At 46.2% G+C, this 13,103-nt stretch overlaps 1 protein-coding gene across 4 annotated transcripts in view; it reads right to left on the bottom strand.

Annotated features, from left to right (window-relative positions):
• The window catches only part of Cux1 (cut like homeobox 1), a 289,376-nt gene that overhangs the window by 85,887 nt on the left and 190,386 nt on the right, over positions 1-13,103 (bottom strand). For all 4 annotated transcript variants that reach the window (XM_028766044.1, XM_028766045.1, XM_028766042.1 and 1 more), the window contains exons 9-10: positions 6,319-6,367; positions 216-320 (exon numbers count right to left, since the gene is read on the bottom strand). In XM_028766044.1, the coding sequence (XP_028621877.1) occupies positions 216-320; positions 6,319-6,367 (154 nt within the window). The remainder of the gene's footprint in view (positions 1-215; positions 321-6,318; positions 6,368-13,103) is intronic.

Here is a 13,103-nt window from a genome sequence, read left to right as displayed (position 1 = left end):
TCCCTCCCTCCCTCCCTCCCTCCCTCCCTCCCTCTCCCTCTCCCTCCTTCCCTCCCTCCCTCCCTCTGGTTTGTTACAGCCATTAGAAAAGTAACCAATCCACCCAGCAAACATTCCTTCCTGCTTCAACCATTACTCCAAAGGCAAGAGTTGAAACTAGGAGTGACAGGGAATAGGGGTGGGGGTGGGGGCGGGGTGAAGCCCGGGTTACCCACCACATCTGGAGCCTTCTGGATCTGCGAGGCCAGTTGGAGAGAGTGGTTGGCTGATGAGAGCTGTTCCCTTAAAGTCTCTGCTTCTCTCTGTGCCACCTCTGCCCTCTGAAGGAAACGAGAAGGGGTGAGGAGAAGAGAGTACATTTGGTTTAACAGCTGACAATTATTACAAGAACATTCATCAATTCATGCCTGACTGACTGTAATTGATTTTCCTAAACACTCAACCTAATAAATGCTAGGGAAACACACACACACACACACACACACACACACACACACACCCTAGAATGTGATGGATTTTTATTTTAAACAGTACAAGGAAGAAATAATTGAGCGATTATGACAGTAATTTAACGCTAGGAGCGAGGAATCCCCTGCTGGTATTAATGCTCCGGCCCATTGCGTTTCCCAGACTGAATAAATACTGGTGGAAATAGAGTCTTCTGATTCAATTTCTTTCTATTCTCATGGACCGAAGAGACTTTATCACAGGATTACTCTGGGGAGTCATTCTCATGGGTAAACACTGAATTAAAGACACTCCGGCCAGTGTCTTCCCCCAAATATACACAGTGTTGTGGTTGTTTTCTTCCATCGTGTTTTCTTCCATGAGTGGACTATGGAAATGTGGCTGCTTTTGTGAGGGATGAGCTGGCTTCCACAGTTAACCCTTCATGGGGCAATGTTTGTGACTGTTGGCATCTGCAGCTAGCCAGACTGTTCTGGACTAGCAGTGAGTGGGCCTAAATTAGTGTTGGGAGCTTCAACAGATATGGCTGGAACCTTTTGTAGTTTGTTTAGGACCCCCAGATGAGAAAGCCATTACAGCTGCAACTTCAGACTTGCCATGGGACAAAGAAGCCAGCCACTCCAGTACCTACCATTCAAGAGGCCATTCTGGGAATAGAGGCAGCAGGGACAGCTACCTATGTTCCTGGAGCCTCTACATACATATCTATAGAGTGGGAACACGGTGCCCACTCAGAAACTTGGGTGGGGCTCTATGTCCACAGAGGCTCACCACATGCAACTGTTGTGGGAGTAGTTTCTCAACAGACTTATCCAGGTCTTGTTATTATGTCTAAGACAAAACTAAGACAGGTGGGCAATGGTGGCTAAGGTCATCAGGATAGAGAGTGACGCGCCACTTCTCTATACCCTTGGCAGCTTATGTTCTGTTATTAGAAAAAGGGAATGAGGAAGGCAAGGCAGAAGGATTCTGAGTTGGGGGACAGTGTGGGAGGCACAATAGGTTTTAAGCCAGCCTGGGCAACACAGTGAATTCAGTGTCACCTGAGTTACACAGTGATTTCAAAGCCAGCTTGGGCTATATACAGTGAGCTCGAGACCAGCCTGAACTACAGTGAGGACCCTGTCTCAAAAACCAAAATAAAAAGCCACCAACAAAGCAAACCAGAAAAGGTTAATGAGGCAGTCTGGCTGAACGGACTGTTTCACCTTGCCAAGACAGAAGCTACAAAGACAACACAGGAGTTAGCTGGCTTGCTGCTGGCTGGCGAATCTGTTTGTACAGTGGCAGGGCTAGTTAGCCCAAGTGCCTTGTTGGTGGCAACAGTGAGTCCCCACACAAAGAAGTCAGAATCTTACTAAGGACAGTTTATGTGCCCAAGCAGGGATGGTAGATGAGCACCCGGCCTCTCCTGGAGAGCTTGGGGAATGGCCCTGAATTTCCATGTCTATTGCAAAGTGTTTCCCGACACAACCTCTGCTCCAGACAGAATCTAGAACCAAAGGTCCATAGAACCATTTTTTCTTTCTTTTTCCTTTTCCTTTGAGACAGGGTTTCATGTAGAGAGCTGAGGCTTGTCCTCAACTCCGGACCTACTTCCCAAGTGCTGGGATTACAAGTATGACCCACCATATCTGGCTACTTCCCTTGGTTTATGTGGTGGTGGTGGGGGCTTTCAGTATAATCTTCTGCCCCTTTTGGTCTTAAGTCATAATTATTTGCTTAAGCCATCTCTGCACAGGTGACATTAAAACACAGGTACAGGCAAATCTGAGACAAGGAAGTCTCTCCAGCAGCAAAGTGGCCTAGTGTGTGAATTGGTGATGGCATGTAACCAGAGACACGGGAGACTGCCAGAGGTGACTCTAATGGTTCTGCAGGAACTTGGTGAAGGTCTTGGGCAGGAGATGAGAAACTTGTCACCACATGTACCAGGCAGATGGGACATTTGCAGTGAGGCCCCCTCCAGTCACTACTCGTGCTGATGGCCACCACAGGCCAGGCTGACAAGTCACATAGTAGCAGGACTATGGCAGAGTCTTGTGAACAAACTGCTGGACAGATTCTTACTGCTACCAGCGTGTCCTGAGGCCCAAATACAAGACAGAGCCAAACCAAGGGATGCCGAACCCAGTTGTGCATGTGTCTGGCCTTGTGGCCCATGAAGCTAGCACAACATCCCCATCTCCATCCATGCCAGCTAAGAGCAGGGTACAGGCTTGATTGAATGAATGGGAGTGTAGAGTGAAATCCTGCTCATTCCATGCAGGACACAAGCAGGTACTTGAGGACTGGTGTTTTAGTTAGGTGTTTTGTTTGTTTGTTTGTTTGTTTGTTTTTTGTCTACCTGACTTAAGCTTATCTGGGAAGAGGAAATCCAGCCGAGAAAACCCCTCCATCAGACTGCCTGTAGGCAATCCTGAGGGCATTTTCTTGAATAATGATTGATGTGGGTGGTGCCACCTTTGGGCAGGTGGTCCCAAGAGCTGCCAGAAAGCAACTGAGCAAGCTATGGGGAGTAAGCTAGTAAGCAGTGTTCCCTGAGCCTCTGCTTCAGTTCCTGCCTCCAGGTTTCTGCCCTCAATTCTTGGCCCTGAGGTACTGAGACATGAAAGGTGAACTAAACTTCCTCAAGCTGCTTTTGGCTTATGGTGTTTATAGCAACAGAGAACATACTAAGACAGGGGGAGGGTAAAAGAATGCCAAATCTAGAATTGTGACTTGGGTGTCCTGGTTCCAAAGCCAAGTGTGCTGACCCATTAGCACATACAATCCTTGGCAGAAGAATACCTGGGCTTGACCCCCAGCACAGCATGAACTGTAATTCCAGCACTCTGTAGGTAGAGGCAGGAGATCATCCTCAGATTCAGAGTGAATCTGACTAACTTGGGCTATGAGGCTCCTCAGAAACAACCAAAGAAGCTCACACAGCAAGCCCACACAGGGGAGGAAAGATTCCGCACCTTCATGCTCTTTGCTTCGCCAAGCTAAGGTTTACTTATCAAGAAATTTGGGAGCCCAGAACCTTCCCTTTTCGAGGCTAGTTAACTGTTATGGTGCAATAACTATTCCTGCAAGTGTGGGAAGTGCAAGTGTTGATGGAACATGTGCCGAGGACACATCCCTGTTCCACTAGTGGCTTTTGCCTGTTTTGCTGGTTCCCCCGGGTAGAGAGATAATCTCTGAGCAATGAGACAGCACTATGGGTTTCAGTAGAATGTCTGAAATAAGCCCAGGGCAAAACCAACACTAAACACCAATGAACTAGCAAATTGTTCCTCCCAGGCAGGTCCCATGGTCTAGATACATGCGACACCTATAGCAGTCTGTGGCTGTGTGCAGCCCCGCACTGCCCTTGCTCAGCCTACCTCTGCCTTGTTTCTCTGGGCACCATCTTCTGTCCAGCTCCACAGGCTTCTCCTGTCCTGTCAGCAGAGCTGCTTGCTGCTTCCCTGGCTTCTGGCCTTCCCACCCCTATTCCTTATCACAGCTTTATCTACAGCGATTCCTTTATTTCTTTTAAATGAAATCTTTAAAGGTTTATTTTATTTTTAATTGTGTGCATGTGTGTGGGTATATGAGCGTGTGAGTACAGGAGCCCTGAGTTCAGAAGAGGGCACCTGATCCTTGGGAACTGCCCAGTGTGGGTCCTCTGCCTGAGCAGTATGTGCTTCTAAAAACTATCTCTCCGTCCCCAAATGTCCTTTAATTGAATACAAATCCGGCATCTCCATCTTCCCAGTGTACCCACTGTTCTTAGAATGAAGTCCCTCTCCCCTAACCTGCCAGGCTCTTTCCCATCAGGCCACTCTGCTGCCCACACACAGCCTAGCTTTCCTTCAATGACAACATCAGCATTTACCCTGTAGACTTTTATTTTCCCCCACCCCAGTCAGCCAGGCAGCCTCTGGGGCTTCCTTATTCCCTTCTCAGATGCTGTACCAAGGGCACCCATCCTTTTAACAGTGTAACACAATGTAGTCATCTACAAAGTTCACATGAGCCAACTCTGCAATCAAGTTACAAATAAAACAATACATCCAAAACAAACAACCAAACACCTAAAACCAAACAAGAAACAAACCACCCTGCAATGTGCCAAGACAACCTTAAGACAGACTTCTGGGTTTCTTGTCCCAGCTTAGTGATGGAGCAGGCACTGAGTGAGTTTCTCTATTTCTAAGAGTCCTGACCATATTGCTGTCAGTGTGGAGGCTTGCAGATAAAGTGCTATGGTTCTGACAATTTGCTTAGATTAACTGCGCATGGAGCATTAGAGAATGGACAACTATTCTGGGTGGCTAAGACTACTTAGGAGACCTCATGTGACCAGGGCCACACTCTCCACAGAAAGCCTTTACAGGCCAGGCCTGGGACCTTAGGACAGGCCTAAGTACCAGCTGCTGCCCCAACCCTGTCCTACGGGAGTAACAGAGCCATGCGGTCCATTCTTTCCTCCTACACCACTTTTCCTGCTTAGGCTTCATGTGAATTTCATCAGGGAAGAAACGGACACCACTTTTCCCTGAGTGCTGGTGCAAGTCAGAGTGACCAGTGCCTCTGAAAGACAGGTGTCCCCTGAACTCCCAGGGGCCGGGGGCAGGTTCTGCAGGGAATTCTGGGAGGCTTTTCATTTCACAGAGAGCCTTGAACTCACTGGGTGGGGTGACTCAATGCAAAATTCAAAACTTTCTAGTGCTTGTGGCTACCCAGCTATAAAATTGAGGGGAAGAGGCCACAGGCCATGTTGTCCTGTGCTGAGAAGCTAATTTCTGCTTTAACTGTTTTTTTTTCCCCCAAGTGAAGAATGTATGGAACCTGGCTAGGAATGCAGCTTAGCTGGTTGGCAAAGTGCTTGCCTAGCATTCATGAAACCCTGGGTTTCATCTTCTAGCACTGCATTAATCAACTGTGGTGGTGCACACTCGTTCTAACTCTCGGAAATTAGAAGCATGAGAATCAGAAGTCGAGGTCATTATCAGTTCCATAGCTAGTTGGAGCCAGGAGCACTAGGTATGAAAGCAAAATGTTTTACTGCCCTGCAGGGCCTGTGAAGAAAGGGTTTATGGGTAGCTGAGTGCTTGGAACCATCTGATACTATGTGACTATTCTGTGCCTGGCACTGTGCTGTGTTTCCAGAAAGGTATGTCTGATAACTGGGTATGGGCTGAGATAACTGTCCACTGGGAGCTCCAGTAGAGCAAGCAGTTGGAACCTACTAAAGGTGATGATAATTAATTCTGTGGTATAATGGATACCTGGGGACAAGGAATCAGACATGCTCAACCTTCTGGCATTGGGAAGTTGACAGTGTCAACTTCAATGTTTACACTTGGGAACTGCACAACTGCAAATCAATCAACCAATCAATCAGCTAATCTCACAGTGTTTTAATAAGTTTACTGCTTTATGTTGGGCCTCATCAATGGCTATTCTGAGATGCATGTGGCCCGTAGGCCATGGTTTGGACACTCCTGGGACAGGTGCATTGGAGCCATGGGATCAAGCCCCCTCATGCATGTGTGTCTCAGACACTGACTGAAGCTGACATTCTCCCAGAAGTAGTGCTGCAGATGCATTTCTAACTTCTCATGACAGGACCTGGGCTGGTCCTGGGTTCTGTAAGGAAGCAGGCTGAGCAAGACCTGAGAGCCGTCAGTGAGCAGCACCCTCCATGGCCTTTACATAAATAAGCCCCTGCCTCTAGATTCCTGTCCTGTTTGAGTTCCTAGACTTCCTTAGAGGATGTGAAAATGGAGCCACAATGACCCCATCTTGGAGTGAGGTGTCTCCCTTGAGAACTGACTGGGTGAGCTTTGGTGTTTCATGGAGAAGACTCTAACAGCCTACCTGGTTGGCTCGTTCAAGGTCAGTCATGATCATCTCGATCTCATCGGCCCTGTGAAAAGAGAGATAGAGGTTAGTCATCACTGAGTTGGTGCACTGAAGTGATCACAAGATAGGCTCTCTAGCTCAGACTGAAGCAGAATAACCACATCCACATAAGGAGAGGACCAGACAAACCTGCAAGGGATCACAGTGGCCAATGGGACAAAGTATACGTCACAGGCAGCAGGCTATTCGCTTTTTCACTACTTACTCATTACTACTGTGTGCACATCCCTGCTGTAGTGCTGAGGACAACTTTCAGGAGTTGGTTCTCTTCTACTGTAGGCTCCAAGGATCAACCTGAGGCCCTCAGGCATATGAAACAAGGGATTTTACCCACGAGCACCTCACCAGACCTTAATAGTCAAGGATGACTACAGCCTCCTAATCCTCTTATCTCTACTGCTCAAGTGTACCATCGGGCGTGCACCACCAAATGAGGCTCTTCATTCACTTTGTTGATATTCATGTGTCTATGGGGCTTTTAATCATGTTGGGCAAACAGAGCCAAAAAATTAGTAAAATACAGGTCTTTGGATGTGGCTCATATTGGTAGACTGCTTGGCTGGTGTACATGAAGCCCTGACTTCAGTCCTCAGCACCCCATAAAACTGGGTACGGTAGTACAAGCCTGTGCTTCCAGCAGTCTGTAGATGGGAGCAGGAGGATCAAGAACGCTAAGTGATCTCGTGCTACATAGTGAGTTAAAGGTTAGCCTGGACTACATGACACCCCGTCTCAAAAATAAAGAAAAAACAAAATGCATTATGTCTTGACTGGAGCTGTGAACATTGTATTCTGGAAAATTCAGGAGCAATGATGGTGAAGCCTCCTCAGGGCAGGAAGCAGGGAGGGCTTCAGAGGTGGCAGTGCGCAGGCCAAGGTTTGAATGATAAACAGCTGGTTAGCCAGAGCAGGAGAGAAGGAGCTGGAAAAAACATCTACCCTTAGGAACACGCCCTTGACACCAAGGGCCTTACTAGGACACAGGGCACTTAGCGCAGGTGTGGCCTGTAGGGATACGCACAGTGTGAAATGCACTAGTCACCTCTTAGCCCACACTAGCTTGGATGTTCTTATTTATTTTTTGTTTGAAAGTACTCCTCTGAGAAGGCAAATGCATATCATAGTTTCACACCTGTGCTAGATAGTTTTATGCCAATTTGATGCAAGCTAAGTCACTAGAGAAGAGGGGGCCTCAAATAAGAAAATGCCTCTACAAAATTGGGCTATAGGCAAGCCTGTAGGGCCTTTTTTTTAAGTGATTGATTGGAGAACCCCCTAGCCCCCCAGCTCACTATGGTTGGTGCCATCCCTGGGCTGGTGGTCCTGGGTTCTATAAGAGAGCAGGCTGAGCAAGCCATAAAAGCAAGCCAGTAAGTAGCATCTCTCCATACCCTTTGCATAAATAAGCTCTTGCCTCTAGATTTCTGTTCAGTTTGAGTTTCTATCCTGACTTCCTTTATGATAACAGTGATATGGGAGTGTAAGTTCCTCCGTAATCTGCTTTTTGGTCATGGTGTTTCATCACAGAAACAGAAGTTCTAACTACAACAACATCCTACCATGAGGGAAGCATAGAGCCCAGGGTAGGTAAATGTCTTGCCATCATTGCAGGTTTGGGAGAAAAGGCCAGAAATACTTGGCTCATGAGCACTCAAGATAAGATATGCTGGCACTCAAGATAAGACATGCTGGGAAAAAGTTGCCAACTTCTCCTCAGGCTCAGCTGTAGAGCTGGTTGCAGAATCTGGGAGACACTGGGAATCAGCCAGGCCTGGGCGAGCAGGCAGACTCTGAATGTGTTCAGATAGGATAGCTCCTTGTATTCCAGGATGCTTCTTTAAGAGTGGTGTCATCTTTCTTTAGTTCTACTAACTAATCTTCAGGCCATTCCATCTATCTGACTGGACAGGTTGGCATACCAACTTCTTTCTTCTACATCATTCAGCTGTTTCTTTGATCCTTTTTTTTTTTAAAAAAAAAAAAACTCATTTAAGAATAAGAATTATATTTATCTATTTTGTGTGTGTTTGGGGGCATGTTGTATTTATGGAGGACAGAGGATACTTTAAAGGAACCAATACTTTCCTTTCTGCATGTGGGACTCAGGGATTGAATTTAAGTCCTCAGGTTTTTGGCAAGCACCTTTATCTGATGAGCCATCTTGCCTGTCTCTTATTCTTTAAAAACACACACACACACACACACACACACACACACACACACACCCACACACACAGAGTAAATAATTTTTAAAAATGTAAAGCAATTTTGAAGAACAAAATAAAATGCTACTTTGTCCCACTAAAACAGGAGGGTGTTCTCTCTGCTGTTTGAAGCAATCTCTACATTGACATTGATGGGTCAGTCTAACTTTGGTTGCTAAGCAACCACAGAACTAAGCAAAATATTGAGTGTGATAATGGTAACTGTGCATTTCATGGTGAGGACATCCCTGGACTCAGAGGAGACTGACAACACTGTTCTGCTGTGGACGGGCAGAGTGACTCAAACCTTAAGCCTGTGGTAATGATACCCAGACATAGAGAGGGTGTCATTCCCAGAGACTATAGGAGGCAGTGAGGGAACAAGACTTGCCCCAAAGTTTACATTATTATTATTAATATAAAATTTCTGTTACAGGCTGTGATATATACCAGTATGGCCTCAAACTTACTATGTAGCTGAAGTCAACTTTGAACTTCTACTCTTCCTGTCCTCACCTCCTGAGTGCTGAGCTGACAAGAGTGTGCCATAATATCCAGTTTATGTAGTGGTAGGGAAGGAGCCCAGTGTTCAGTGTATGCTGGGCAAGCGTACCTAGTGGACTATAATGTCTAACCCCAGCCCCTCTCCATAGATAATCACTTTAAGCCTGCTTTTAGTTTTTAGAAGAAAAAACTCTTCACCCCCTTTCTCTAGGTCAAAGAGAATACAACAACTAGTTACAACTAAATTATTTTCAGCAGGGTCTCCTGCTTGGATAGCAGGTATGCTACACCATGCTGTGCACTGCTAGCAAAGAACTTCAGTGTAATCCTGAGTTCTGTGTGGAGCACAGCCTGAACTCGCATGATGAGTTCTACCTTGAGTCACTGCTCCACTGGGTTTCCATGAAGCCACCTATGGTGGTTAGTTCCTGTCAACTAGACACAAACCAGAGTCTCCTGGGAAAAGGGAACCTCACCTGAAGAACTGCCTTCATCTGACAGACCTATAGGCCAGCTACTGGGCCATTTTCTCCATTAACAATTGTGGGAGGGCTCAGCCCTTGGCTGGTGCCCCCTCCCCTACAGGTGATCCCAGAAGTCTAAGCCAAATAAACCTTTTCCTTCCCACGTAGCTTCGGGGCAGTGTTTCCTGACTACTCTAGAAAAGCAAACTAGGACACATCCTCTCAAACATACTGCTGTACTTCATTGGCCAACAAAATGAAGCCTACCCAATCACCTGACCTTAGTAAGTACACTGGAAATGTTGGAGGGGATGGGGGAGGGACCACATTCGGTGCTTTACCAGGACAGGGATGAACTGTCCATAATAGAGTTTCATAGCACAACAGTAAATCTTTGAGAGGCTTTGTTTTCATTCCTTCCTCTTCTCCCCCCCTCTTGTTTTTTAGACTAGAGTATTGTAATATAGCCCTTCCTGGCCTAGTTTTCATTATTATTAAGTCCCAGGCTTATAAAAACCCTCCTGCCTCAGCCTCTGGGATTACAAATGTGCATTCACCATATCTGGCTGTAAAGGATTCTCATTCTTTAATTTGTTTTGGGACATGGTCTCATGTGGCTCAAGCTGTCTTCAAACTGTAATCCTCCTGACTCTGCCTCCTGAGTGCTGGGATTGTAGATGTATGCCATTATGCTTGGCCACTCTTTCCATTTCAAAGTTCCTGAAGATTGAGATTGACATTTGTCTAAAATCTTTTCTATTTTCAAAGTCTGTAATACTGTACAAACTGCTCGCTCAGCACAATTTGCTATAAGAACCTCATCTGCTCACCTTTTTGTGAGCTGACAACATGGCATCTGCTGTCTATTAACCTGCAGTGTTTTATGCTCTTCCCTGACTTCAAGTACAGAGTCTAGAATATATATAGATCATTCAGTTGTTTCCCTGTGTATCATTTCAGGGTATTCTCCGGGCTAACATAACATTTTTATGATGAACTTCAAAGGACACAGTCAAGGTTGATGGAAAGGAAATTATACCCAGGCCAGACACCATGTATTTCCTTTTGAACAAACCTCCTGTGTGCTAGCACCATCCGGCCCAGCGCCAGGCTGCCGCATATCTTGTCGTCTTAGCCATCCGTCAGTGACGCCAGGAAAACAGTGTGCTCAGTCCTCCATGTCCTCATATCCCACTTGTAAAGATTCTATGTGTGTATCATCAGCCTCCTGTGGACTCACGTTTGCACCTCATCTGACAAGCCATACCGTGTAAAACCACTTCTAGCGCTGGCTGGCTCGCGCGCTGGCTCGCATCAGATTATCTATTAAAGTTCCATATGGGGATTTGGAAAATGTTCTATGCAAATTCTACAGAATCTTACCTTACTTCATTATTGTGTCTGTGTGTCAGAGGGAACTTGCAGGAGTCTGTTCTCTCTCGCTGTGTGCGGTTGGTTCAGGGATCAAACTCAGGTCATTAGGCTTGGCAACAAGCACCTTTACCTGCTGAGCATCTCACCAGCCCCTAATTATTATCACTACCATTTTGTCATCTGAAAAAAACTTCTGAGACACTTAGGGGAGGGCCTGAGTCCAAGTTCAGAAAGAACAGGTTGGTCAGGGGTGGATGGAGTCTGGCTCTGAGGAAAGGTGCTCTGTGATGGGGACTGTCATCCCTCCAAAGGATGTAGGTCCCCTCTCCCATCCTGGCACAAAAGAAGGATATGGGACAAGAGCGGGGACAATCTGTAGTTGGAAAGCTGTCTGTGATGGTTTTTACTGTCAGTTGACAAGGTCTGGAAGCACTCATGAGAGAAGCCTCTGGTGTGTCTGTGAGGGATGGTGGTGCTTCTGTTACCTGAGGTAGGAGGAGTCGGAGTGAGACTGGGCGGGGTCCTGGGCTGAATGAGAAGGAGGAAGTGAGCAGCAGTGGCCTCCCAGGCTGCCATGTGGCCTCCCTCCGCTGCCATGCCTTCCCCACCAGTGGGAGCCAGAGTCAACTGTCCTCTCTAAGTGGCTTCCATCAGATAGTTTGTCACAAAAGAAAATATAAGCTGCATAGGATATGGAAGTCAGATGTCAGTCAGGAGGAAGGGTAGTTTTGAGCCACAAGGAGTCAGCTGTACAGGTCAATTTAGTGACAGCCTTTCTATGGCTCCTGTGGCCTTTCACAGTACCAGACCTTATCTGTATATGAGGAGAGCAAAGAATCTGCTGGTATCCCCATAATGCTTCTTGCTTCTTTATCCAGGGAAACTCATTGGGCTGGGACAATGGTTGGTAAAGTGCTTCCCTTGCATGCATGAGGACCTGAGTTGGATCCTCAGAACCCACATAACAAAGGCTGGACCAGTAGCAGGCACTTGTAATCCCAGTAATGGAGAGGCAGAAGACATCCTGGGACTTATTATCCATCTTCTTCAGCTGAACTGGCAAGCTCCAGGAAAAAGGGAGAGATTGTCTCAAAAACAAAAACCCAAATAAACAAAACAAAACAAACAACCACCCTCCAAAAGACCCCCCAAAAAACAAAAGTAGTTAGAGTCTGGTCTCTATATAAACATTCACATGTGTGTGATGATACACACACGCACAGGCATGAAAGAGGGGAGGTAGAACCATACTGGCATATATTTCTATGACTGGATGCTGGCTAGTTTTATTTTAACTTAACACTTAAGCTACAGTCATTGCGGGGAGAGAACCTCAGTTGAGCTACTGCCTGGTAAGATCTGGCTCTAACAAGCCTGGGGCCATTTTCTTTATTAGTGATATGGGAGGGCTCAATCCATGTGGTGATATCACCCCTGGGCTGGTGGTCCTAGGATAACAAGACAGTGGCTGAGAAAGCCATGAGGAGCAAGCAGTAGGAAGAGCTCCTCCATGGCCTTTGGGTCAGCCCCACTGTGGCTCCCTTCAGTGGACTGTGATTGAGGATATATACACCAAATAAACCACTTCCTCCCCAAGTTGCTTTTGGACATGGTGCTTGATCACAGCAGTAGTAACCAACTCTAACTAAGACAAGAGTGAGGGAATCCTTGCCTCCTGTGCACTTTAAGTGTTAACTCACTATTTCACAAGTCACCATATTGCTGTTTTTTGGCTTTAAATATATACATTTAGATTATGTTAATAAAATACCCATCTCTTACTTTCTTATGACTTTTTAATAAAAGATGAGCATCGATTTCTTTAAGTAGGTCTTAAGCATTTATGTAGCTAATGAAATGGATTTTCTCCTCTGACCGGCTAATACGATAAATTATACTAGCTGCCACTTGTCCCCATCTGGGTGAGCTGTATCGCACCTTTAGTGAGCTCTCAGGTGTGGTCACTAATACTTTATTTAGTCTTTTTTATATAAATATTTATACATGGGTGTGGCCTTTGGTTTCTTTTGTAATCTTGAGTGGAATAAGTTATAAAAACATTTTCTTAGGGCTGGAGAGATGGCTCAGTACCTGCTGCTAACTTTGACAACCTGAGTTCCATCTGCAGGACTCAAATGGTAGAAAGATGGAACCAACTCTCAAATGCTGTCCTTGAACTTCCTCACACACACTT

This window comes from Grammomys surdaster, unplaced genomic scaffold (assembly GCF_004785775.1).
Source record: "Grammomys surdaster isolate TR1022 unplaced genomic scaffold, NIH_TR_1.0 166, whole genome shotgun sequence".
Taxonomy (NCBI): Eukaryota; Metazoa; Chordata; class Mammalia; order Rodentia; family Muridae; genus Grammomys; species Grammomys surdaster.
This window is presented reverse-complemented; position numbering and strand designations above follow the sequence as displayed.